This window comes from Stenella coeruleoalba (assembly GCF_951394435.1).
Source record: "Stenella coeruleoalba genome assembly, chromosome: 15".
Lineage (NCBI taxonomy): Eukaryota > Metazoa > Chordata > Mammalia > Artiodactyla > Delphinidae > Stenella > Stenella coeruleoalba.
Window position 1 is genome coordinate 26659422 of NC_137161.1, and position 24039 is coordinate 26683460.

The window sequence follows — 24039 nt, forward strand, 5'->3', positions numbered from 1 at the left end:
TATCTATCCATTTTATAGATTGAGGAAGTTGAGACTCAGAGTGCTTAGAAAACTTCTCCAAGGTCACATAGTTTGTATGCAACAGAGCCAAGATTTGAACCCAAATAGGCCAGCTCTAGAGGCCAAACCCTTAACCACTGCCCTATATTACCTCTCCTAAACATGGATGTGTATATAGAGAGAAAGGTATGGAAGAATTCACAACAACCTGACAAGAGTGGGAATTTCAGAGGGAAGGAGCTAAACAGGACTCGTGGACAGAAAGGATAGATAATTGGATCTTTATCTTTAATTTTTTTAAAAGAATATATCCACGTGTTACTTGTGTGCTTTGAATTTATTATTTCTTATTATAGAAGGGGAGAGGAGTCTGCAAAGGAGAGAGGAGGGGGAGACAAGCTCTATATTTAAAAAGTGAGAGGGAAAGACCCAACATCTACTCCTGCCCTTTCCAAATCTTCTTCACTCCGTGTCTGTCACTCCCTCCACCATCCAACCTGTGGTCACCAGGCCAGAAATCTGGACCTGCCTTCCAGCTCACTGGAGACCTCCTGCTTCATGGAGAACAGACAACAGCTGGTCACTGGCTCTGGGTAGCGACGTAACCCTCAGACACCTCCAGGCAAGGTGGCTGTGATCACCTAAGGACACCCCCTGGAGAAGGTTGCAAGTGTGAGCCATTGGTGACAGTCATCAAAAAGATCTGTCTTCTGCAGTTCCCCTCCAACCAAACACAGGGATCTCTGTGGGTGTCCTGGTCTCTTCCTTCCTAGCTGATGTGTAATCCATTTTGGAGGAAGGATTACAGACACCTTAGCACACAGTGATTAAAAGCGATGAATTATAGAAAACAACCCAAGTATCCACCAACTGATGAGTAGATAAAATGTGGTAAATCCATACAATGGAATAGTATTCTTTAATAAAAGGAATAAAATACCGATACATACAACGTGGGTGAACCTGAAACATTATACTAAGTGAAAGAAGCCAGACTCAAAAGGACAAATGTTGTATGATTCCATTCGTATGAAATTTCCAGAATAGGCAAATCCATAGAGACAGAAATTAGATTAGTGGTTGCCAGGGGCTGGGGCTGGGGGGATAGAGAGGAACTACTGATGCAGGGGTTTTTTTCAATAAGCTCACGTAAGGTAAGTGGTAGCCAGACTCAAGAGGTGCCTTTGTCTTCTTCTGGGAGTTGGAAGAGGGGAATCACTTGAAATTCCATCCTCTCCATTTGCAGTGGGCCCTGGCCTAGGTCAAACTACTTTAATATGGGATTTAATATGGGAGACTTTTCTATGTTAAAAATTTTTTAAATTACAAATATTATACACGATTATGACAGAGTGAGAATATATGTTAGGTGCTGTATATTTATTACTTTATTTAATCATTGCAACACCCTTACCAGGTAGGTGCTATTATTTTCAATTTCCAGATGAAAAAAGCCGAGGCTCAAAAGAGGTGACATAGGGCTTCCCTGGTGGCGCAGTGGTTGAGAGTCCGCCTGCCGATGCAGGGCACATGGGTTCGTGCCCTGGTCAGGGAGGATCCCACATGCCGCGGAGAGGCTGGGCCCGTGAGCCATGGCCGCTGAGCCTGCGCGTCCGCAGCCTGTGCTCCACAACGGGAGAGGCCACAACAGTGAGAGGCCCGCGTACTGCAAGAAAAAAAAAAAAAAGAGGTGACATAACTTACTCAAGGTCACACAGCAGAGTTAAGATTTGCAGTCAGATCCATATGAGTTTATAAATATTTATGAAGTAAAAAGTGAAAATGCCCTAAGCCTCCCCCCCTACCCCATTGTCAATCCCACTCCTCAGTTTAAAAATTAGTGTTAAAAGATGAGTGTGAATCTTTCAAAGGCTTTTAATGCAAATACAAACCCTCATATATCTATATCTATAAACGCATGCATTTTTGTATTTTACATATGTGTGTGTTTATATATTTAAAAATTTTTCATTTCAAAAGTATTGCCTACTTGTTTGTAATATTTGGCAAATATAGAAAATAATAAAGAACCAAAAAAATAACTATAACCTAGCCTTTAGAAGCAACCTCTCCACTCTTCGCATTTAAGTGTATTTCCTTCTAGTTTTTTAAATCTCATAAACTGATTTTATTAGATATTGAGTAGATACAAATATAAATGTATGTATATGTAAAATGAATGAAAGGCATAAAGAATAGTAAGGCAACACATTCTGTACACATACGTACGATTTAATTTAACAAGAAGAACATTTCTATTCTCTTTCAAGCTCCCAACTTTATCCTGTTCCCTGGTTCATCCTGTACCCTCCCCTGTGAAGGTGCAATGGCTGTCTTGAATGTTGTGTTGATTATTCCCTTATACTTCTTTATAATTTTACCACATAGGTATATTTCCCTGTATGAATTATCTACTTATTGCTGCAGAACAGATTACCTCCAAACTTAGCAGCTTACCATGACAAGCGTTATTATCTCATACAGTTTCTGAGGGTCAGGAATTCAGTTTAAGAGAGTGGTTCTGGCTCAGGGTCTCAAATAAGGTTTGTAGTCAACCGTTGGCTGAGTCATCTGAAGGCTCGGTGGGGCGGGAGGATCTAGTTTCTCATTACACATGGGCCTCTCCATACTGTTACTCTCCATGGCTGTTCACAACATGGCAGCTGGCTACTTCCAGAGTGAGTGATGAGACAGAGAGATAGAAGAGAGAGAGAGAAAGAGAGGCATGCCATCATCTCTGCCATTTGTTATCAATCACACAGAACATTGTGAGAGGGGACTACACAAATGTGTGAATGCCAGGAGGCAGGGATCTTTGGGGGCCTTCTTGGAGGTGGCTGGCTACCACAAACCCTACACAGTGTGTCAATTAATTTTGCCTGTTTTCAAACTATATATAAATGGAATCATACTGCATTATTCTTTTGCAATGTTTTTCATGCAATGTGTTTCTAAGATTCTTTCAAGCTGTGTATAGCTAAATCTGCTTATTTTTTCACTGTGTCATATTACTATGTAAAAACATACTACTATTTGGTTAATCATTTGCTATAATTAACAGTTGGGTAGTTTCCATATTTTTGCTAAAAGAAGTAGTATTGCTATAAACATCCTTATACCTGCATCTCACACGTGTTAAGAGTTATTTTAGAGCATATATCAAAAAATAGAATTGCTGGGTCATAGGTTGTAGGCATCTTCAATTCTACTTGGTAACAATACAATTTTTTCCAAAGTTATTCCATATTCTTGAATCACACTTGATTTTATCAGATTTTCTTGGCCGAGGTGAGGGAGTTGCTGGCGAGGCAGTAGTGCCGTCAGCAGAGTAGAAGGACTTGAGCTCACCTCCTCTCACGAAAACACCAAAATCACAACTGACTGCTGAATAACCATCTACCAAAAAAAGGCAGATTTTCTCATTTTTGCCAATCTTGTGGGTGTGAAATGATATCTCACTGAGGTTTTAATCTGCATTTTTCCTGATAACTGGTGAGGTTGAGCATCTACCTCAATCTCTGGTTTATTGACCACTCTATTTCCATTCCTCTTTAGCATCTGCACAAGGGCTTTCTCCATTTTTCTTTTGTCTTTATCATATTGATTTCCCAGCCTTTTTTCCTATACATGGTATTTAGAGTTGAGATCATGTCACACATCTAATTTTGTATACTTTTATTTTCACTTCATATTACACCATAAGCATCTCCTCGTCATCTAAATCTCAGCAAATGTGTTTTTAAACAATGCTTTCCAATTAAAAAAAATAGTCATGTTTAGATAATATAGAAATTATAAAAAGGAAAATAAAATCATCCATAATTTGATTATGTAGCAATAACCACCTTTTTGCATCCTGGCATAATTCTTTCTACTATATGTTGCATGTAATGTACATTTTTTAGTAAATTAGAATAATTCTCAGTATAGCTTTGTAACCCTTTTTTTTTTTACAAAGTGTTATGTTTTGAGTATTTTTCCCCATCATTAAATATGTGTGAATTTAACCCATTTAAAGTATCACCCTATTTACTGAATTCTCAGTTTTAATTTTTCTTTCCTGTGTTATAAATAACCTAGTATAAACATCTCTGTGGATAAAATTTGGTTGCATTTCACTTCTTTTCTTAAATTCAATTCCAATCAAAGATTATTTTTCAATGATCTTTCCAGAGCCATTTTTAAGGCTCTTGATAAATATTGCAAAGTTCCCTTCCCCAAAGGCTCTATCTTCCCCCAATATAAATCTCTTCATGTCCTTTCTGTTCAAAAAGCCTGGTTGGCTCCTCCAGTGCCTATTTAGTGTCCTGCACATGCAGATACATGTTTACATTCAGTCTCCTTTGCTACCATTCCCTCTTAGCCATCCCATCTGGACTCTCCTGTTAACTCTCCATGCCTTTGCTGAGGCAGCACCTTCCACCTTAAATACCCCTCACACCTCTGCTCTCTCCTGGCCTCCCAAAGCACATCAGAGACTTCCATAATAAAAATTTCCAGGGCTTCCCTGGTGGCGCAGTGGTTAAGAATCTGCCTGCCAATGCAAGGGACACAGGTTCGAACCCTGGCCCGGGAAGATCCCACATGCTGCGGAGCAACTAAGCCCGTGTGCCACAACTACTGAGACTGAGCTCTAGAGCCCGCGAGCCACAACTATTGAGGCCACGTGCCACAACAACTGAAGGCTGCACGCCTAGAGCCCGTGCTCCGCAACAAGAGAAGCCACGACAATGAGAAGCCCGTGCACCGCAACGAAGAGTAGCCCTGGCTCACCGCAACTAGAGAAAGCCCATGCACAGCAGCGAAGACCCAACACAGCCATAAATAAATAAATTTATTTTTTTAAAAAATTTCCACATTGAAGTGATTGTGACACCACAGGTTTTAAAAATGGAAATCAGATCATGTCCTGTACCAGTTTAAAACCTTCCCATGGGGACTTCCCTCGTGGCACAGTGGTTAGGAATCCGCCTGCCAGTACAAGGGACACGGGTTCGAGCCCTGGCCTGGGAGGATCCCACATGCCACGAAGCAACTAAGCCCATGAGCCACAACTACTGAGCCTGCACTCTAGAGCCCGCGAGCCACAACAACTGAGCCCGCGCGCCACAACTACTGAAGCCCACACACCTGGAGCCCGTGCTCTGCAACAAGAGAAGCCACCGCAATGAGAAGCCCGCGCACGGCAATGAAGAGTATAGCTCCTGCTCGCCGCAACTAGAGAAAGCCTGCCTGCAGCAATGAAGACCCAACGCAGCCAAAAATAAAAATAATTAAATAGAATAAATTAAAAAAAAACACCTTTCCATGGAACATAAAAAATTCAGACATTGACACAAATACACTTGGGAATATAGATTATGGTAATGGAGACATTTCAAGTGAGCTGGAAAAGATGATGATATTGGGATAATTGGGTAGTTATTTAGAAAAAATTTATGGATTCCTGCCTCACATCTTACACTGAAGGGAATTTATGATGGAACATAGATTGAAATGTAAAATATGAAACCAAGTAGAAGAAAACAGAATTATTTTTATGATATCAAACAGAGGTCTTCATAAGAATGACATAGAACCTGGAAACCACAAAGGAAAAAGACATACATTAAAATACATAGAAGGGCTTCCCTGGTGGCGCAGTGGTTGGGAGTCTGCCTGCCGATGCAGGGGACACGGGTTCGTGCTCCGGTCCGGGAAGATCCCACATGCCACAGAGCGGCTGGGCCCGTGAGCCATGGCCGCTGAGCCTGCACATCCGGAGCCTGTGCTCCGCAACGGGAGAGGCCACGGCAGTGAGAAGCCCACGTACCGCAAAAAAAAAAAAAAAAAAAAAAAAAAAAAATAGAAAATAAAAGTTTTTCCATAATAATAAATAATAAGCTGGAAAACTATTTATGACTTATATGTAGGAAAAAAAAGGATAAACATTCTACAAATCAATGAGAAAAAAGTTCAACAGAAAGACCAACTGAAAAAAGGGCAAATGAAATGCATAGAGAATTCATCAGAACAAGACATTCTCCCCCAAAAAGACTCATAAATATGAAAAATTGCTCAACTTCACTCTTAATAAAAAGAAATCAAAATAAGAGTGCCTCTCAGTTTTTATCTGATTGGTGAGGATAAAAAGGTTTGATAACACACTGTGTAGCTCAGGATGTGAGGAAATAGGCAGTCTCATACTTTACTGATGGGAGGACAAACTGGTACAGCTGCTATGTAGAGCACATTGCCAATATGCATTAAAATGAAACAAAAAACAAATTCATATACTCAGTTACTGGTAATTCCACTTTCAGGAATTTACTTAACAGATAAACTCCCACATATGCAAAATAACAAATGGATAAGTTATAGCTTTATTTATAATAAGATAGGACTGGAAACTACCTAAGTGTTCCCAAATAGGGGATTGGCAAGTAAATTATGGCATATCTTTATAAAGTTGTGTGTTAATTTAAAAAATGAAGGCCGACTATAAACATAGAGCTCAGCAAAAAAAAAGCAAGATGTAGAAGTGTCTATAGCAAGCGACTGGTTGTGTAAAAACATTTATACATATAAATTTGCTTGTGAATACAGTGACCGTCTCTGAAAGACTACAGAGGAAAGGACTTAAGAGTGATGACCTCTGTGAGGGGAACTAGGGATTGGAAAGCAGGTGTGGGAAGAGGACTTAATTCTATGCTCTTTGGTGTATTTTTAATATCCTATTTTTAATCAATTAAATTACCACAAAATAAAACACCTTTGAATGTTTAGAATCAAGTCTAACTCACTTCCATGGTCAACTTTTCAACCTCCTCTCAACCCACATTTGCCCTCCCTCAGTCACACTGCTTCTCCTTCAGTTTCTGGGAAATGCCAAGATCTTACTGCCTAGGGACACTTTGCACAAGCCAGTCCCTCTGCCAAGGTTGATGTTCTCTAAACTCTTCCGATGAGTTGGCATCTTCCTACACTTCAGGTCTTGGGTCCTGTGTCTCTTCAAAGAGGCCGTCTCTGGCACCCTACACAAACAATTGAAACAGTTGAAAAAATGCCTCTCTTCCTCACTGGGCAGGGAGGACAAGGCTTACGTCTCTCACCACCCACTCTAAAGGAGCACCTCTTCCTTCACCCTCTTTATGACAATACCCTGATTTGCTTTCTTAAGAGCACTAGTCACTATTTGAAATTACCGTGTTCGTTTTCTTAGTTGTTTACTGTCTCTCTCCATCTCAAGGGTTTAAGTCTCTATGAAAGCACGGGCCATGTCTTGTCTTGTTCCTAACTCTAACTTCAGCAATCCAAACAATAAACATTTGCTGAGAGAAATTATGCAGCATATACTAGGGACTTCACAAATAACAACTTTTTTAATCATCACAATAACTCAATGAGGGAGGTTGGTTTTTACTCATTTTACAGTTAAGGATAATTGAGGCACCCAGCAGTTGAGTAACTTGCCCAACCAGCAAAGCTGGAATCCCAGACACAAGGTTCTTAGACACAACGCGATGCTTTTTCGATATATAAACTGACGGGTGGATGAAACTGGCTAAATGAATGAATGAATGGAAATGTGAATGTAAACGTTGATTTTTTTTTTTCTTGCGTCTCCGGGTTCCCCAGCTCCACCGCAAGGGGGCGCTCCCGCCCAGTTCTTGACGCCAGTCCTCAAGGCGCGCACTCCCCTTGCGTCTCGGGCTCGCGCGCGCTGCCGCGGCACCGGAAGTGACTGAGCTTGCAAGTTCTCCCGGTCTCTTCAGGGGAAACTGAGGCCGACTCGTTCGGAAGAGACAGCGCGAGCCTTCAGCCAGGTAGGCCGGCCCAGGTCCACGGCGCGGAACTTGGCCGCGAAGAGCGCTCGCGTCCGAAAACGACCTGGCCCATGAAGGGGGTATGTGGCCCCCCACGGTTCGCGGGGCTCGCAGGTGAGAGCGCCGCCTCCCCTGTGCGTGGCAGGCGCTGCGCCCAATGGGAGCCCTCGCCGTCCTGCTTGCGTGCTACCTGGGCTCGCTGATTGGCTACGCCGGGGCGGGCCGCCGGGGGCGAGACCCCTCCTCCCAGAAAGGTCTAGGGGGCGCCCCTGAGGGAGAGTAGTTGCCTAGCAACGGGGCGGTGGCCGGGCGGGTACCCGGCCTAAAGCGCGGAGGAAGCTGCGAGGCCGCAGCCCACCGACCCCGGGCTCCGGAGAGGTGCAGCTCCCGGCCCCCAAGCCCTCCCGGGGGCGCCAGGAAGCCGCCTGTCCCCAGGAAAACGTGGTCTCAGCTGTGGGGGGTCTCGAGCTGGCCTCGACCCCTCTCTCTGACACGAGAAGAGGCCCGGCGCCTCACCCTCGCCCGGTCTTTGTGTAGGGCGCCGGCGGCCATTGTGTCCGTGCGGGGAATGGAGGACCCGGCAATCCCGCACCGCCACCGCCAAGTCCAGGGCCTTTGGGGAATTCAGAGAAAACCAGCGGCGTTTCTGGGGGGTCCCCGGCTTTCAGCCTCCCAGAAAGGCCCGGGGATGGCCTTTCCAAAGTCAGAGCGCAGATCCGAGGCAGTTTTTCCCTCTCTCCGCCCCTCATCGAAACCTTGAGCCCCATTGAGAAGTCCCTTCAGGGTTTCTTCGGAAACCTCACCTTGGGCTGGTACTTAAATAGAAAAAAACAAAAACTAAACCTCACACCAGCCATCTCCGAGAGAGTTCTCCTGGCTCCCAGTAGGAGGCGGAGAGCCAAGGGGCGTGCAAGAGCGAGGGGGCTGGGCTCCCGGGTGGCAGGAGGCCGCGGCTGCTGAGCGGCCGCCCTCGATCTGGGCGATGGAGGAGGAAGCAAGCGAGGGGGCCGGTTCTTGAGCTTCGTAATTCCTGTGTCGCCTTCTGAGCTCTCAGTCCGCCGGGCCGCATGATCCCTCCAGCCGGAGCTGCTTTTTTTGCCAGCCGCCGCGAGGCCGGTTGAGTTACCGGCATCCCGGCTGCCACCTCCTAGCCCGACCTATGATACAAAAGATTTTCCGGGGGCTGCACCTGCCTGCCGTTGCCCGAGACATTTGAATGTAGGTGGTGCGGGGGTGGGGTTGGGGGGCAGACTGCCCATTGGGGTGACTTTCTGAGGAAGACATTTTGGGGAAAATGGGATGGTTGAGGTAAAAAAAAAAAAAAAAAAGCCGGTGTGATGATTCAGAGCCCACTGGTGCTTTCAATTTGACTTCATTCAAGTCCCTTGGAAGCTAGACCCAGACCTTCATAAGAGCCGCAAAGAACCCAGGGCTGGTACCTGGAGAGGGAATGGGATGTTGTAGGGTAAATGGCATGCATATTAATTTTTTTTTCCTGAAGCTCTTTCTCTCCCTTCAGAACCTTATCTTGGCTTTGGATCTCAGAAGAGAACCACTAAGCAGAGACCAGACTCAGTGAGTGAGCAGGTGTTTTGGACAATGGACTGGTGGAGCCCATCCCTATTATAAAAATGTCTCAGAGCAATCGGGAGCTGGTGGTTGACTTTCTCTCCTACAAGCTTTCCCAGAAAGGATACAGCTGGAGTCAGTTTAGCGATGTGGACGAGAACAGAACTGAGGCCCCAGAAGGGACTGAATCAGACATGGAAACCCCCAGTGCCATCAATGGCAACCCATCCTGGCACCTGGCAGACAGCCCTGCGGTGAATGTAGCCACTGGCCACAGCAGCAGCTTGGATGCCCGGGAGGTGATCCCCATGGCAGCGGTGAAGCAAGCGCTGAGGGAGGCAGGCGATGAGTTTGAACTGAGGTACCGGCGGGCATTCAGCGACCTGACATCCCAGCTCCACATCACCCCAGGGACGGCATATCAGAGCTTTGAGCAGGTAGTGAACGAACTCTTCCGGGATGGGGTGAACTGGGGTCGCATTGTGGCCTTTTTCTCCTTCGGTGGGGCACTGTGCGTGGAAAGCGTAGACAAGGAGATGCAGGTATTGGTGAGTCGGATTGCAGCTTGGATGGCCACTTACCTGAATGACCACCTAGAGCCTTGGATCCAGGAGAACGGCGGCTGGGTAAGGACCACGCCCCTTGTGTGTCCCTTTTCCTTGGCCTCTGGTCAGATTCCCAACAGCCTTTCCCCTATGTGTCTTTCTCTTATTCTGGGTGATTATTGGAGACGTTGTTTGTTAAGGAGACCTGACTGGCCTCATTGCACCACAAGAGGTTAACTGTTCTGAAATACAGGTGACCTAGTTCTGCAAGGACCAGACATCTTCATTCTGGTCATCCTCATGACCCTACTCTTTCATACTTGTGTTCTAGTTTCTCTGCAGAGGAAAACATAGCCTGTGTGTTCATTTGGCCCCAAACCTTTGAGAGTGGGAAGTTAGTCCAGTGTTCCCCTCACCCTGACATAATGGCTCACCGTGCTAAGGGGTGATGAGTGTAATGCCTGCAGAAGATAGTGAGTATCAGTGACCCACAAGCCCCTTCAATCTTACTCCCCTGGGATGTCAATCCTGGCCCGGGCTTCCCTCCCCCAAATCAAGTTCCCTTTATTTCAGAGTTTGCATGACCAGACTTTGCATCCCCCTGGCTTGGATGGCTGAGGATTGTCTGATTTTAGGGTGTTAGCTGTGCCAGTGGGCCAGTTGTGTTTGTGCTGCGCCCCTATGTTCATTGGCTCTAAAGTGTGCAACTTTCTGTGTGGTTGGCCAGTTTGCGGAGCTCTTGCTGTGTCACTCATTAAGCCCAGGGACTTTGCACCTCACTGCCTGGGGTCGGTTGGGGAGCTCCAGCTGTTACGCCTGTTGCTTTCCGGCCGGGGCCCTGGGGCCTCTTCACTGAGCACTGTTTGCTGGCAAAGCAAGAACCTGGTCTGTGGGGCTCCTTGGAACATTGAGATTCAGTGACAGACTTCAGAAACAAACTGACACAGGTGTGAGTTCCAGCCCTGTCACATAACTAGCCGTGTGACCTTGGACAGGACAGTTTACCTTGAGCCTCAGCTTCTTCCACTAAAAAAATGTGGCAAGCCCTCCTTGCCTTGCAGTCCTTGGAGCTAATGTGAGCACAGTGATGGACACCAGCAAGTTTGCTGTAGTAGTCGTCGTCGGTCCCAGATATACTTTCTGGGCCCAGCAGTTGTGCCTCGTTCCTTTGCCAGGGAGGGGAATTCCCTTGCCCATCACCAAGTCAGGGTGAGCTAGTGGTGAGAGATTCTTTACTGGCGGTCATTGTAGGCAGTTTTTGCTTTTCTGCAGTGAACTCAGTTCTATCTCCTTGCTTATCTCCCTGCCTCGGGGAGGGGCAGGGCTTATGAGAGGTATTTTGTCCCCTCAGAAAACCCAGAAAATCAAGCAGCCTGTGGAAAATAAGTCATTGATTGAAGGAGCTGAGGTGGAAAGGGCCATGCATCGTGGACTCAGGAATGTTAAGAATGCAATTATCCAGAGGCTGGGCCTAGGGTGTGGTAGGCACTTCAGTTTACCACAGAGCAAGGGACCTCCTGGAACCCCACCCCCTGTCTTATTTCTCATTTCTTTGCAACTTCATCAACTCTTCCCACTGCCAGTTCTTGTAAAAGGCAAAGGGGTCAAGTCAGTAGAGGTCAGAAGACTGGGGTGGGGTTGCGGAAGGTAAAGGTGGAGGGCTTTCTTTAGCTAAGGCTGGCAGACTTGAAAGCTTTTCTGTAAATGAACTCCCTGGAGAGATAAATGATTAAATAGTTCCTATTGGTTTGTGGGATGACCTCTCTTATTCCCCCCTGCTTTGATTCTCTTTGGGGGCAAATATTTGTTTAACTTATTACAGGAGGGACAGGATTCCAGCATTTCTGACACACCTTCTGAGGCATCTCCAAGTAGAGACTTGGGCCATTTGCCCACTTTGCCTGACCGTTGTCTTTGGCCAGTGGTCCTAATACAGGTGGGTTGTTGCCAGCTATTAACAAAAGGCAATATGGGAAAGGTTCCTGGCCTGCCAGACAGCCTCTGAGAGGGCTGCCTGGACCAGAGAATTGCTAGTCACCTGGTATTGCACGTAGAAAGAGGTTTTAGACACAGCAGCACTGGGCAAGTTCGTTAGATCACCACTGGATTGAAATTCCATCTTCTGTCTCTTTGCTCAAGAAAGAGGTTTTAGACACAGCAGCACTGGGCAAGTTCGTTAGATCACCACTGGATTGAAATTCCATCTTCTGTCTCTTTGCTCAAGAATTATCAGAGCCCGTTGGACAGCATACCGTATGTTACTTCCTCTTGGTGAACAGAGGGGATGTGTGCAGAAGAGCCAGTTATGTCAGAACCATTTCTGGGCACGCATTCTCCCTGAGGCCAGGAGGTAAAGAACATGTGACATGGGATCCTTTGGGTAGAGGGTACCCGCCCACTTCCCTCTCAGGGACCATCCTGTTTGACTTACGGACTGGCTACTGCAATGGCATCTCATAACCTTCCTGGAGGCTGTGGCTGGGGGATCCATGAGTGTAAGAGTTACGGGCCATTCCACCCTGGGATATGCTCTAAATTTAGCATCCCTACAGGAAAGGAAAAGGAAATGAGCCTTTAGAGAGTACATTTTATGCATGAGGCATTATGTTAGGTATTTTACTTATGCAACCAAAATTCACTGAGCATCTACTATGAGGAAGGCATGTGCTAGGTGCTGGCCATAAGCAAAACATGGTACTTTCTTTCATGGAAATGACATGCTATTTCATATACTCCACACAATAACCTTCTAAGGTAGGTGGGTTTATTCCCAGTTTACATATGAAGCTGCTGGTAGCTAAGTGACTGGCCCCAGGTATTCCTCAGCCAGTTAAGTGACTGAGTGAGAATTTACACCTAGGTGGGCCTGACTCCAAAGCCTAAACTCTTTGCCTGCATTTCAGATTGTCCTAGGAGTAATAATGTGAGCCAAAGGTGCTGTTGGGCCAAGCAAAACATGCCTGTGGAGGTGCTCACTCGAGTCTGATGCTGGCCTTGTTCAGGAGTTGCAGGAAGAACAGCACCTTTGTTGGCAGTAGCGGGCTGCCAAAGGCATGTGTGTAGCCTCCGCACATTCTGGCACTGGTAAAACTCAAGTGGGTATCAGGGTTTTGCCCGGTGAGAGTGGGCTTCTTTTTTTTTTTTTTTGCGGTACGCGGGCCTCTCACTGTTGTGGCCTCTCCCATTGCGGAGCACAGGCTGCGGATGCGCAGGCCCAGCGGCCATGGCTCACGGGCCCAGCCGCTCCGCGACATGCAGGATCCTCCCAGACTGGGGCACGAACCCGTGTCCCCTGCATCGGCAGGCGGACCTTCAACCACGGCGCCACCAGAGAAGTCCTGAGAGTGGGCTTCTTGTTAATTTTTCATTGTTAAAACTTTCTCAAGCCCTACCAGTAGGTAAGAATTGTGTGCATAAAGGGAGAATATGGCTTGCTCCAGGTATGTCTACTTAATTGTGGGTGATGCTCCAAGTACTGGAATTCCACACATATAACCACACCACCGCCTACCTGGAGTCACCTGCCAAGATGCTGAACCTGTTTATCTCTCTTGTCCATCCATCTCTCCCACCTGTAAAATGAAATAAAGATAGACAGCTGCCATAGCTTGACTCTAGTAAAGGATCTAGAACAAAGGCTCTCCTTGGCCTTAACTGCAGGATGGAGGTGCCTCTTTTAAGGAATGGGCTACCTGCCTACGAAAACTGAACTTTGCCCCCAGAGTTTCTTGAGAAACAAAGCCAGCCGCTGAGATGTTCACTAGAATGATAGGGACAGAGTGTTTCTGGGGCTTTCCAATGGGAATGTGGACAGCTATGTGGTGGGGACCCAAGTGGGCCAGGCCATTTTGTTATCACTGTCCCTGGGAAACCCCTTAGCTTGATGGAAACACCATTGTTGAAAGCAATGAACAGTTGTTGGGGCGGGGGTGGCGGAGAAACCATAATTTGGCCTTTCCCAGGCTGCATAGCTCTGTGGTCTTCTAGTTTCTGTAGGTTTCTTCTTGCCTGTTCTGTCTTCTTTGGCACTAATGTATGCTTCGCTGAAGCACCTCAGCGACTTTTGCAGATCTCAGCAGCTGTTCGCAGTTCTGTGGTTTTCTTGGGGAAACCCCATTAGAAACCCCAAACGTGGAAATTTTTAGTAATCTCTCATTCAGGTCCCAAAGTGAGGTAGCAGTGTCTCAGGGGCTCCCCCTCAAAACACCCGGTTCTTCTGGATGTACATTTGAAGTTGCCCTTAAAACGCCATCACCATCACAGGGTTTTCCAGGCTTCCTGAGACTGATTTCCCCAGTAGCCCCACAGAGCCCTTAAGCTTCTGGTAGAAAATACCCAAATATTTTTTCAGGGGTCCCCAACAGAACCTAGAGGGTTTTCTTGGCTTTTGTGTGGGTAGTCACCAGATTTGTTTGGGCTACAGGAAGCAGCAGTTGTTACTTGTCCCTTCCCCAGCAGGTATCTGTCCTGAGGCCAGTGGCTTGGGCGTCCTCCCTGGTTTTTCCAGTGCCCTCAGCCTTCCATTACAGGGCTTTATTTTAGCAGCGATGGTTTTGTCTGGGTTTAGCATGGATAGGTTTAGGGGTAATTCCCAGTGAGCTGCTCTTCTACAGAAACATAATCTCCTACTACCTAATGAGCAGGGCTCTGTCCCCACCCCCAACCTTCAACCTAATTCCATGGAGTTCCTCCCCAAGGACTCCCTCTCTTTTCTTTGAAGGAGCCACTCTGCTCCTGGATCCGCTTCTCTTCTGTCTCTCCAGCCGACAGTCTGTCTTCCCCGTTCCCAGTTGGCAGATCTAAGTCAGACAATCCCACTGGGTCTTTTTGTTTAGCATGGGGAAGAGAAGACCCAGGAGACCACGGTCACTGGTTTCAAATATCTGCAGGAAGAGGGGCTAAGACTTTTTTATTGGTATAGTACCCAGCAGAACTTGGATAGGTAAATCACAGTGGTAGAGTTTAAATTAGTATAAAGAAGACATCTAACACTACCATACCTCTACCAGGTTTAGGAACTTCCTGAGGGTGGAGTCCACATCTTGTCCATACTTGTTTAATCAGCACTGAGCAGAGGTCTTAGGCGTAGCAGGTACCTAATGAAAGAGAAGAGAAGCCGCCTAAATTTCTGAAGAAACAGACACTTATCAAACCAGAATAATAGTAATAGGAATTGCCCTTTATCTAATCATTCATTCTTTTTTTTGGCTGCATTGGGTCTTCATTGCTGCGCGTGGGCTTTCTCTAGCTGTGGAGAGCAGGGGCTACTCTTCATTGGATGTGCGGGCTTCTCATTGTGGTGGCTCCTCTTGTTGCGGGGCACAGGCTTTAGGTGTGCGGGCTTCAGTAGTTGTGGCTCGCGGGCTCTAGAGCACAGGCTCAATAGTTGTGGCACACGGGCTTACTTGCTCTGTGGCACGTGGGATCTTCCTGGACCAGGGCTTGAACCCGTGTCCCCTGTATTGGCAGGCGGATTCTCAACCACTGCGCCACCAGGGAAGTCCCTAAACATTCATTCATTGATTCAGATAATATTAATTGAGCTCCTGCTGTGTGTCAGGCTGTCCTAGGCACTAGCAGTACAGCATTAAATAAAATTAAGTTTGCATTGTGGAGCTTACATTCTAGTGGGGAGAAACAGACAACGTGTAATTACATACATACATAACATATATCAGGTGATACTAAGTGCTATGAAGAAAATAAAGCACATTGAGGCATAAGGCATGCCTAGCAAAAGGAGGTAAGGCTGCAATTTTAAAAGAGTGCATAGAGAACGCATCACCAAAAGGTAATATTTGAGCCAAGGCCTGAAGAAGGTAAGGTGGTGGTCGATGTGGGTACCTGTAGAAAGAGTGTTATAAGCAGAGGGATGGACTCAGGAGGGAGTGTGCTTGGCATGCTCAAGGATGAGCAAGAAGGCCAGTGTAGCTGGAGAAGAAACAGTAAGAGAGTGGTAGGAGGTGAGAGGGGAGAGTGGTTGGGATTGAGGGGGGAGAGGTAGCCAGGGGCCCAATCACATGGCCCTTTACAGGTGATGGTGAGGACTTGGCTTTGGTAGAATGAGAGAGGCCAGGAGAAGATTAGGAGCAGGGGTGAAATGATCTGAATTCTGCAAGGGTGGCAGCCAGGAGCCCAGTGAAGAGGCTGGTGAAAGCTGTCAAGTGAGAAAGAAGAGTGGCTTGGATCAGGAGGTAGAGGTGGAAATGGTGAAAAGGGACCAAGACCAGGCTTGCACATGGCATATTGATGGGTCTGGCCACCTTGAAAGCCACATTTTTTAACCACTTGGAGATCATAGAATCAGGGCTAAATAAGCTAGATGTTCTGGGATAGTCTCTTCAAATGTGGTGTGCTGAATGGTCCTCCTCCACTCTAGCACTAATTCTGTGTGGATAACTGCACCATGTCTGGGTTGAGGTCCCACATCACCCATGTCTAGCTCTGTGACTTTGGGCAAGCTCCTTGAACTCTCTGAACCTTGGGGCAAATATTACGTGCCTCACAAGGCCATGGCGAAGACCTAACGAGATCTGCCTGAGATGCATAGAGCCTGGCACAGGTTGGTATCATAATTCTGATCATCTTTGCCACAGAACTCGTGTTGGAGACCCATTCACAGAATCTACAGCATCTATTCTCCCTTGTTTGGACTCCGTAGTGACCTTTGGGCATATCCTTAGGGCAGGCAGGCCGTAGCAGTGTTCCTGTCCTGCCAGGAGCTCCGTAGTGTTCCTTTGCATGTTGGTCAAGCACTGGTCTTAGTCAGGATCCCAGTTCTAGTCTCAAATCTGCCTTGACTCACTGTCTCACTTTGGCCAAGTCATTTTACCCCTAGGCCCCAGTTTCCCCATCTGTAAGATGGAGGGTTGAAGCTGAGTATAGGAATCCTGCTTCTCACTGGCCCTAGGCCTTGTGGATTCCATCATTATGGCATATTTCACGATAGTTATGCTTTAGGGTGGCTCTTTCCTATCAACAGCTGCAGCACTTTAATTGCTAAAAATTAACTAATCCCAGTGTTAATGTAGGGTAGTTTATCACTGACCCCACAATATTTCCACTCCACATTTATGTAGCACTTTACAGCTTAGAAAGCACTTTCATATCCACCTTGCCTTTAAAAATTTTTTAAATTTTTTTATTATTATTATTTTTAATGGAGTGAGTTCTGCTCATTATTTCCCTGAGGGACTGTGGTTCCAGTGTTCCCAGATACTTCGTATTTTTTTGGCCCTGCAGCATGCAGGATCTTAGTTCCCTGATGAGGGATCGAACCTGTGCCCCTGCAAGTGGGAGTCCTAACCACCGACTGCCAGGGAATTCCCCCCACCTTGCCTTTCTGATGCTTATAAACCAACCACCCAGGGAGGTGAGCAGAGAGAAATCAGGCTGAGAAAGATGAAGTGACTTGCCCAAGGTTACATCAGGAGGAAGATGCAGGGTTTGGGCTTTCACATCTGGACTAGACCACTTATGTCATTTGTGACCTTGGGCAAGTCTTTTAACTTGTAAATGGCTATAATAATAGCGCTTTGCACTGAAGATTCAGTGAGTTAATTCATGTCAAAAGGCTCTCAGAATAGTGACTGTCAGTATCAGCAGCAACCAGCAGCCGCAACCAAGGGCTCCTTCAGTCACATCATCTGGCTTCCCGTTTATTACATATTGATTTTTGTAAATAGTGTTTTTGCAGAAAGAAACTGCCTTTGGGACCTTCTGCTACTTGGTTTCATCCCTGATGAGACTCTCAGGCCAAGCCGGAGCCTTAAGGCTAGCTCCAAGCTACAGGGCTTTTTGGGCAGACTCCAGAGCTCCCCTCGGAACTAGAGGTTTTTCTCTCACTCTTCAGGAAATGCCATTGCAATGACTTCCATGGACTGCTTCCTGTCCCACCCCAGCAGTCGGATTCTTGCTGGCTAGAGTGTGGAAATTGGAAAGTAATATCCCTAAAGGCTCCCCCCTCACACAAACTCCTTTTTTTGGCCATGTCTCTCCCTTTCCTCTTGTCAGTTACTTTCTTCGCTTCCTCCCCCTTCACCCTTCACCTAGCTTCTCTCTCCAGCCTGTGATCATCCCTTTAAGGTTTAGAAAATGCATTTCCACTGAGTTCTGTCAGAGTTTTACACCCACCCCACACTGGGGGTTGGTCAGAACTCCTGGGTTCTCTCCTGGCTCCACACTAAGTAGCAGTTTTAGTCTTGGACTCCCCCTAGAGGGACATTAAACCTGTCACTTGCAGTGCCTTGTGTCATCCATTAACCCTGGGTTCCCCCTGGGTCCCCACCCCACACCCCGCACAGGCCTGGGACTCCTAAGAGAGGTCTTAGAGGTTGGCACGTAGAAATCCTGCCTCTTGGAGACCGATGACAGAGGGAAGAGTGAAGTGGAGCCTGCCACTCCCTCCCCGAGGTCACCTTTCAGGAGGAAGCTAGAAGGTTGAAAACCTTGTTGGACAATCATCTGAGGAATGGGAGCTAGCCTGGGAGGGGATTGGAACGCACTCAACTATGCCTCAGATCCTTTGTTCCGCTCTTGAAAGGGAAACATTCCCCTCCCTCCTCCCTGGCCACACACGTGCCTTTGTTCCCCTGAGTCAGGCGGGGCCAGGAACACTGTGTCCTTCCAAGCAGCCTGACTTGCCTCCCCAGAGACTGGCCTCCTGGTCATCGGGACTGAGATTTTTGCTCAGGAGCCCCCAGCCTCATGTCCTTTCCATAGAAGAGTCTTTCTCCCAGAGGCTGAGAACTTGCCTACAAACAGCTGCCCAGGGATTTCCCTAGAATTCTTCCATGGGATACCCGTGTCCCAGGATTACACAGTCCCTCCCTCTTATTCCACTTGGTGATTAATATTATTGTTAACGTTACTATTAACAGCACCTAACATTTATCAAGTGCTTATTCTATGCCAGGCGTTGTTCAAAATGCTTTATATGTATTAATTTATTCCATTCGCAGAGCAACACTCTGAAGTTGCTACCATTATTATCCCTATTTTACAAATGAGGAAACTGAGGTACAGAGATGTTAAGCAACTTATGAAGGGTAGCATGCTTAGTAAGTGGCAAAGCCTGTGAGGGTAGCTTCCAAGCTCCCACTTTTAAACACTACACCTTGCCCCCTCCCCTGACTGTACCAGTGTCTAAATGATTGTTGGCATTTATTCAGTGCTCACTATGTGACAGGGCTTTCACCAATTTCATCTCTGTGTTACTGTCCAACAATCTCAGCATTATAGGACAATGAGATTTGGGGGGACCCAGTTAGTGGGAAGCAGAGTCAGGATTTGAAACCAAGTCTGTCTTAGTCCAAGCCTGTGTTCTTTATCTCTAAGCCATCTTAAAAAACCCTACAAGGTAGGTGGTGTCATCTTCATTTTATAGTTGAGAAGACTGAGACTCAGAGAAAAGTGACATGCTCAGGGCCACACAGGCTAGTGCCAGGACGACCCGGGCTTCAAACCTGAGGTGCTTGTCGTCACAACACTTCATTGCCTTAGTGGTCTGTAGCCTGATGATAATTGCTTTTATATGCATGATAACACTTTATAACTCACCAGACTTCTTTGTATACATGATTTCACAGTGAGGTGGGTATGTTCAGTCCCATTTCAGGGAGGAAACTAAGGCAAGGGGCCTTAGTCCCACAGTAAATGGCTTAGAATTCTAGCTTTTAACTCAGTGTTATCAATGTTGCCTGCCTTCCCTAAAGCGGGATTCATTGCTTGGAGCTGTCTTCAGAGTTTTGTTTCATTTGTTAAATCAGCAAATACTGGTGAATACTTTATTTGCGCTAAGGGCTGGGGATACTGTGGGTACTGCAATGAGGGGAACCGGGTCCCATCCCTCAGTGGTCTGTTTCCATGCCCTACACCTTGGGCCTTGCTGGTGTCTTTCTGCCATCTGAGTCAGGCTGTGTGCATCACCCATCCGTCCCCTCAGCTCCCAGACACTCCAGGCAAGGGTCATGGTAGTATGTATTGATCACTTTCTACATACCCATAGATAAAACTCTGCACTCAGATTTGAAACTTAGCTTAATTTCTTTTTTTTTTTTTTTTTTTTTTTTTTGCGGTACGCAGGCCTCTCACTGTGAAACTTAGCTTAATTTCTTGCTGGTGGCGTAGCACTAGACAAATCAGCTTTAAATTCTCATCCATAAATCTGAGAGAATAGTACCAGCCTACCAGAGTAAGTGAGGCTCAAATGAGAAAGTGAAATGCAAAAGTGTTTTTTTAGTAATAATGACAGGTGCTATGTGTTGAGTGCTTGCTCTGTGCCAGGTGCTATGTTTATGCCCCTGACACAATCATCGTGTTTGGTCCTCACAACTGCTTTGGTGTGGAGATGGAGAATCCAGAGCTTCAAGAGGCTTTATAACATGTCCACAGTACCACACCTTGTAAGAGGCAGAGCTGGGTCTTGCACCCAGCTGTATCTCATGCCAAAGCCTACCCTCAAGTCACGGCATCATTGCTTCTTTGCAGGCCTGGACTGGCTTACTTTACCCTGAGTACCTGGCACAGGACCTGGGGTTGGGCAAGGGCTCAGCCAGGATCTGCTCAATGAACATGAAGGGTTGTTATTATTAGATGCAGGTTAGGCTACAAAAATGTCTCTGTCCTTAAGGAAGCAAACTCATTTAAAGCAGTAGGAATAGACTCGCAACCCTTGGTGAATGGCTCCAGGCAAACTGTGCCAAATCTGTATTGTAGACTCCAGAAATGGAAGAGGACAGACCCCCTGGCTGCATCCCACAGGTGCCCTGGACCCCTGCCAAACCAGCCCACTTCCACAATTAGCTAGCTACTCAATTGGTGGCTTGGTCCAGGGACCTCCACCCTCAGCCTGCATCACCCCATGCACCTTCTCCCTCACCAACTGCATTACCAGCCCAAACCCTAGTGTCAGGAAGGAGAAAGGTCACCACTAGAGGCTTGAATAATAGCTTTCTCAGCAGTGTGCCTTTGTGCAGTTCACACCGAGTCCTCAGTTTTCTCATCTGTAAAATGAAGGTAGTAATCATCCCTTAATGAAGATAGTGGTAGTAATCTCTTTGTCATAGGCTTGCCAGGGTCACTCTTCCCCTAGATCTGATCAGGGCTGTCTTAGCATTTAGGTCTCAACTCAAATATCACCTCTCCTAAAGAGTAAAGAGGCCACCTTTGTTTACCTCTTTACTGCCTGACTCCTCTTGTAAAAGCTAAGCTCCCGGAGTGTAGGGGGTTTGTTTCAAGTTTCCTTCATCCCCAGCATCTAGCAGAGTGCTTGGCACATGGGATCCACTCAGTGAATACTTGCTGAATGAGTGAGTGATTCTGTAGCCTACCTAGCACAGTGCCTGAATACAGTATGCTCAGTCGGTGTCAGGCATCATTACTACCTACTAGGAAAATTTGGACCGTGAAGGCTTTCAGTAGGTGAAACGAATGTGGCAAGGGCAGCCTTGATAGGTATGAAAGATCCACACAGAGCTGGAGGGTGGAATGTGTATGATGAAGCATTTGGGAGACAGTGAAGAGGCAGTCTGGCGGAAGAGGGTCTGGGCTGTCAGTAAAGCTGGTCAGGGAGAAGGGAATGGTGACTGATGGTGGAGGCCCCTGGGCAGAGGGATGGAGATAGTTGCTGGTAGAGGTGGGCCCAATGGGGAGAGGCCCAACACCAGAGCCATGCAGCCAGGTCTCTAGTTATCGCTGGCAGAGAGAATCCCTTGCCAGCCAGGGCTCAGCAGGGAGAAAAAAGCCAGATGCACCTGCGACCTGTGGATCAGGTAGGCTGCCATGGTTGTTATTTTGGGGCTCCAGGCCAGGTGCAGATTCAAAGGCTTGATTGAAGCCTTTTGGCAACTCTGGTCTCAGCAGGGGAAACATCATCTGTCTCCTGCCACCTGTGGCATCAATGCCAGGAAGGTACCCTGGGCAGGCCCAAAGGAACCCAGCTTTCTTGCTGCCCTCATGGAGTAAGAAATACCCCCCAGGCGAGGCCACTCCTTCCCTGCCCCACAGCTCCCTTTCCGAAGGGCTAAGGTGGCAATAAGGTACCTCCTGTCCAAGAGGCCCCCATAGTTCCGGCCCATGGAAGGCAGGGGTGGGGCATTGGGAGCCGTTGACAGCTGGGCCCAGCTAGGGGGAGGGGTCAGTTTGGGAGCAGGTGCAGATTTCAGGGAGGGCGGGGCCTGAAGGGAAGTAGGGATCTTGGTAAACTGCAGAATTTCCCTCCCCATCCCCCATCCCCAGACACAGCTGGCTTCTCCAGGAACCTGATGACCTAGTTACAATGCTTAGAAATTGTTAGCTTAGCTTGCAGTTCAGGGCTGTGCCAGTCTCTCCTCTCTGAGTCTTCTTGGGTCCAAAAGGTACCCTGGCATTCCCCTGTGGGGCTTCCATGTGCAGGACACACACCACATCACATGTACGGGCTTCTTGTCCAAGAGAGGAAAGAAGCAGTCATGCTTTTTCCCTTCTTCCCTGGTGTGCCCCACCCCTCCCCAACCCAGGGAAAAGACTCCCCTGCCCCCATCCCCTCCTTCCTTCTGTCTCTCTTGTGGGGGGTTGGTGGTGGCAAATGAAGGTCACAGACTCCTCCCCTGGAGGTTCAGCAGAGAGGGAGAGACTCCTGTTGCCCTAGGGGTAGCTTGAGCTTACTTAACCTTTCCCTCTCTGTCTGATGTTCAGACCTGATAAAAGTGGGGGAGGAAAAATCTGTTGGGGGCTCTGGAGGTCCTAGCCCTCCCAGGAAGCAGCTGCTCTTGGTATTCTTGATGTTTCCATCTCCAGTGTCTCCCTGGGAGAAATTCCATCACTGTTCAGAGCCAGATACAAAATTTGACAAACCAGTGCTGAATCCTACTTGCTCTATAGTTATCCTTGGACAAATTGCTTAATCTGTCGCAGCCTTAGTTTCCTCATCTGTTAAAAGATGAAAATAATGCCGTACTTTTCTTGAAAGACTCTTGATCATAAAAATAAGTGGTAAGATACATGGAACATTTATCATGGAGTCTGGCATATGTAATTACTCAGTATGACAGCTACTATTACAGCTGTTATTAGCAGATTGCCTTCACAGGTGATCAAGAAGCTGTGATCACTATCGGAGCTACACTCCAAGAGCAGACTTTTAGGCTGACAGAGTATATGTATATCCTTCGAACCAAGAACTTGGAGATTTTAAGACTCCTAAAGCTGGGGGTTGTAGCTCATAACCTTGTCCCCCACCTCCTCCACAAGGGCCCCAAATCATGCTGTACACAGTGGGGGTTTGGCCATTGTTGCTGGCTGGGCATTTGGTGATGGGGCATATTTTCTTTGGCACTTTGCCAAGTGCCTCCAGGAAGGCAGGGATCTCCCCTGCTTTATTCACTGCTGTATCCCTAGATCCTGCCATAGAACCTGGAACACAGAAGACATTCAATCATTATTTGTTGACTGAGTGGAAGACTTAATGAGTTGAATATTTAAAGAGCATAGGAGCATGCCTAGCATATAGTAGGTGCTTGACATGCATCTGAATGATTAAACAAGGTGCTGTGGGGACTCTGGAGTTTTCCAGGATGGCCCCACTCCTTGTTTGCTGTGTGGCTGTAAGTCTGTTGCCTCATCTGCTGAAGAAAGATAACACCCGCCTTGCCTCCCTCATGGGCTATCTTGAGAGGCCCAAGGAGATGATAGATGAAAAAGCACTTTGAGAACTATAAATGTTTGGTCTTGTTGCTGCTCCTTGACTGAGGTCAAAACCCTGTGTCTCTCATTCTTTCATTCATTCTTTCACTCATTAATTCTTTCAACCAACAAGCACTTTTTGAGTGGAAGCAATATCGTAGCTCTCTCACTTACCTAGCTTCATGAATTTGGACAGGTTACTTTACTTCTTTAAGCCTGAACATCTATAAAATGGAAATAATCATTTCATAGGATTGTTGGGAAAAAGACTAATTAAGCAAGGTGCTCTGAGCTTACTGAAGGTAGAAACTGAATCTCATTTACTGCCATCAGCTACTCTTGTGCCTGGCACTTGGTGGCTGAGTGTGTAGTGTCCAAGTTAGTGAACATTCATAATGATGAGCAGTGTATGTAAAGTGCCCCAGCACAGAGCCTGGTATGGAGTAAAAGCTGGTTCC

General features: G+C 46.9%; 1 protein-coding gene across 4 annotated transcripts in view; it reads left to right on the forward strand.

Moving 5' to 3' along the window:
• Window positions 1–7533: 7533 nt before the first annotated feature.
• The window catches only part of BCL2L1 (BCL2 like 1), a 50742-nt gene continuing 34236 nt past the window's right edge, over window positions 7534–24039 (forward strand). The window contains exons 1-2 of one of the 4 annotated variants that reach the window (XM_079946541.1): window positions 7534–7805; window positions 9325–10000. In XM_079946541.1, the coding sequence (XP_079802667.1) occupies window positions 9437–10000 (564 nt within the window). In that variant the 5' untranslated portion in view covers window positions 7534–7805; window positions 9325–9436. Of the gene's footprint in view, window positions 7920–7961; window positions 9024–9324; window positions 10001–24039 lie in introns of those variants that run through there. The other 3 variants (XM_079946540.1, XM_079946542.1, XM_079946539.1) reach the window with 3 other exon arrangements.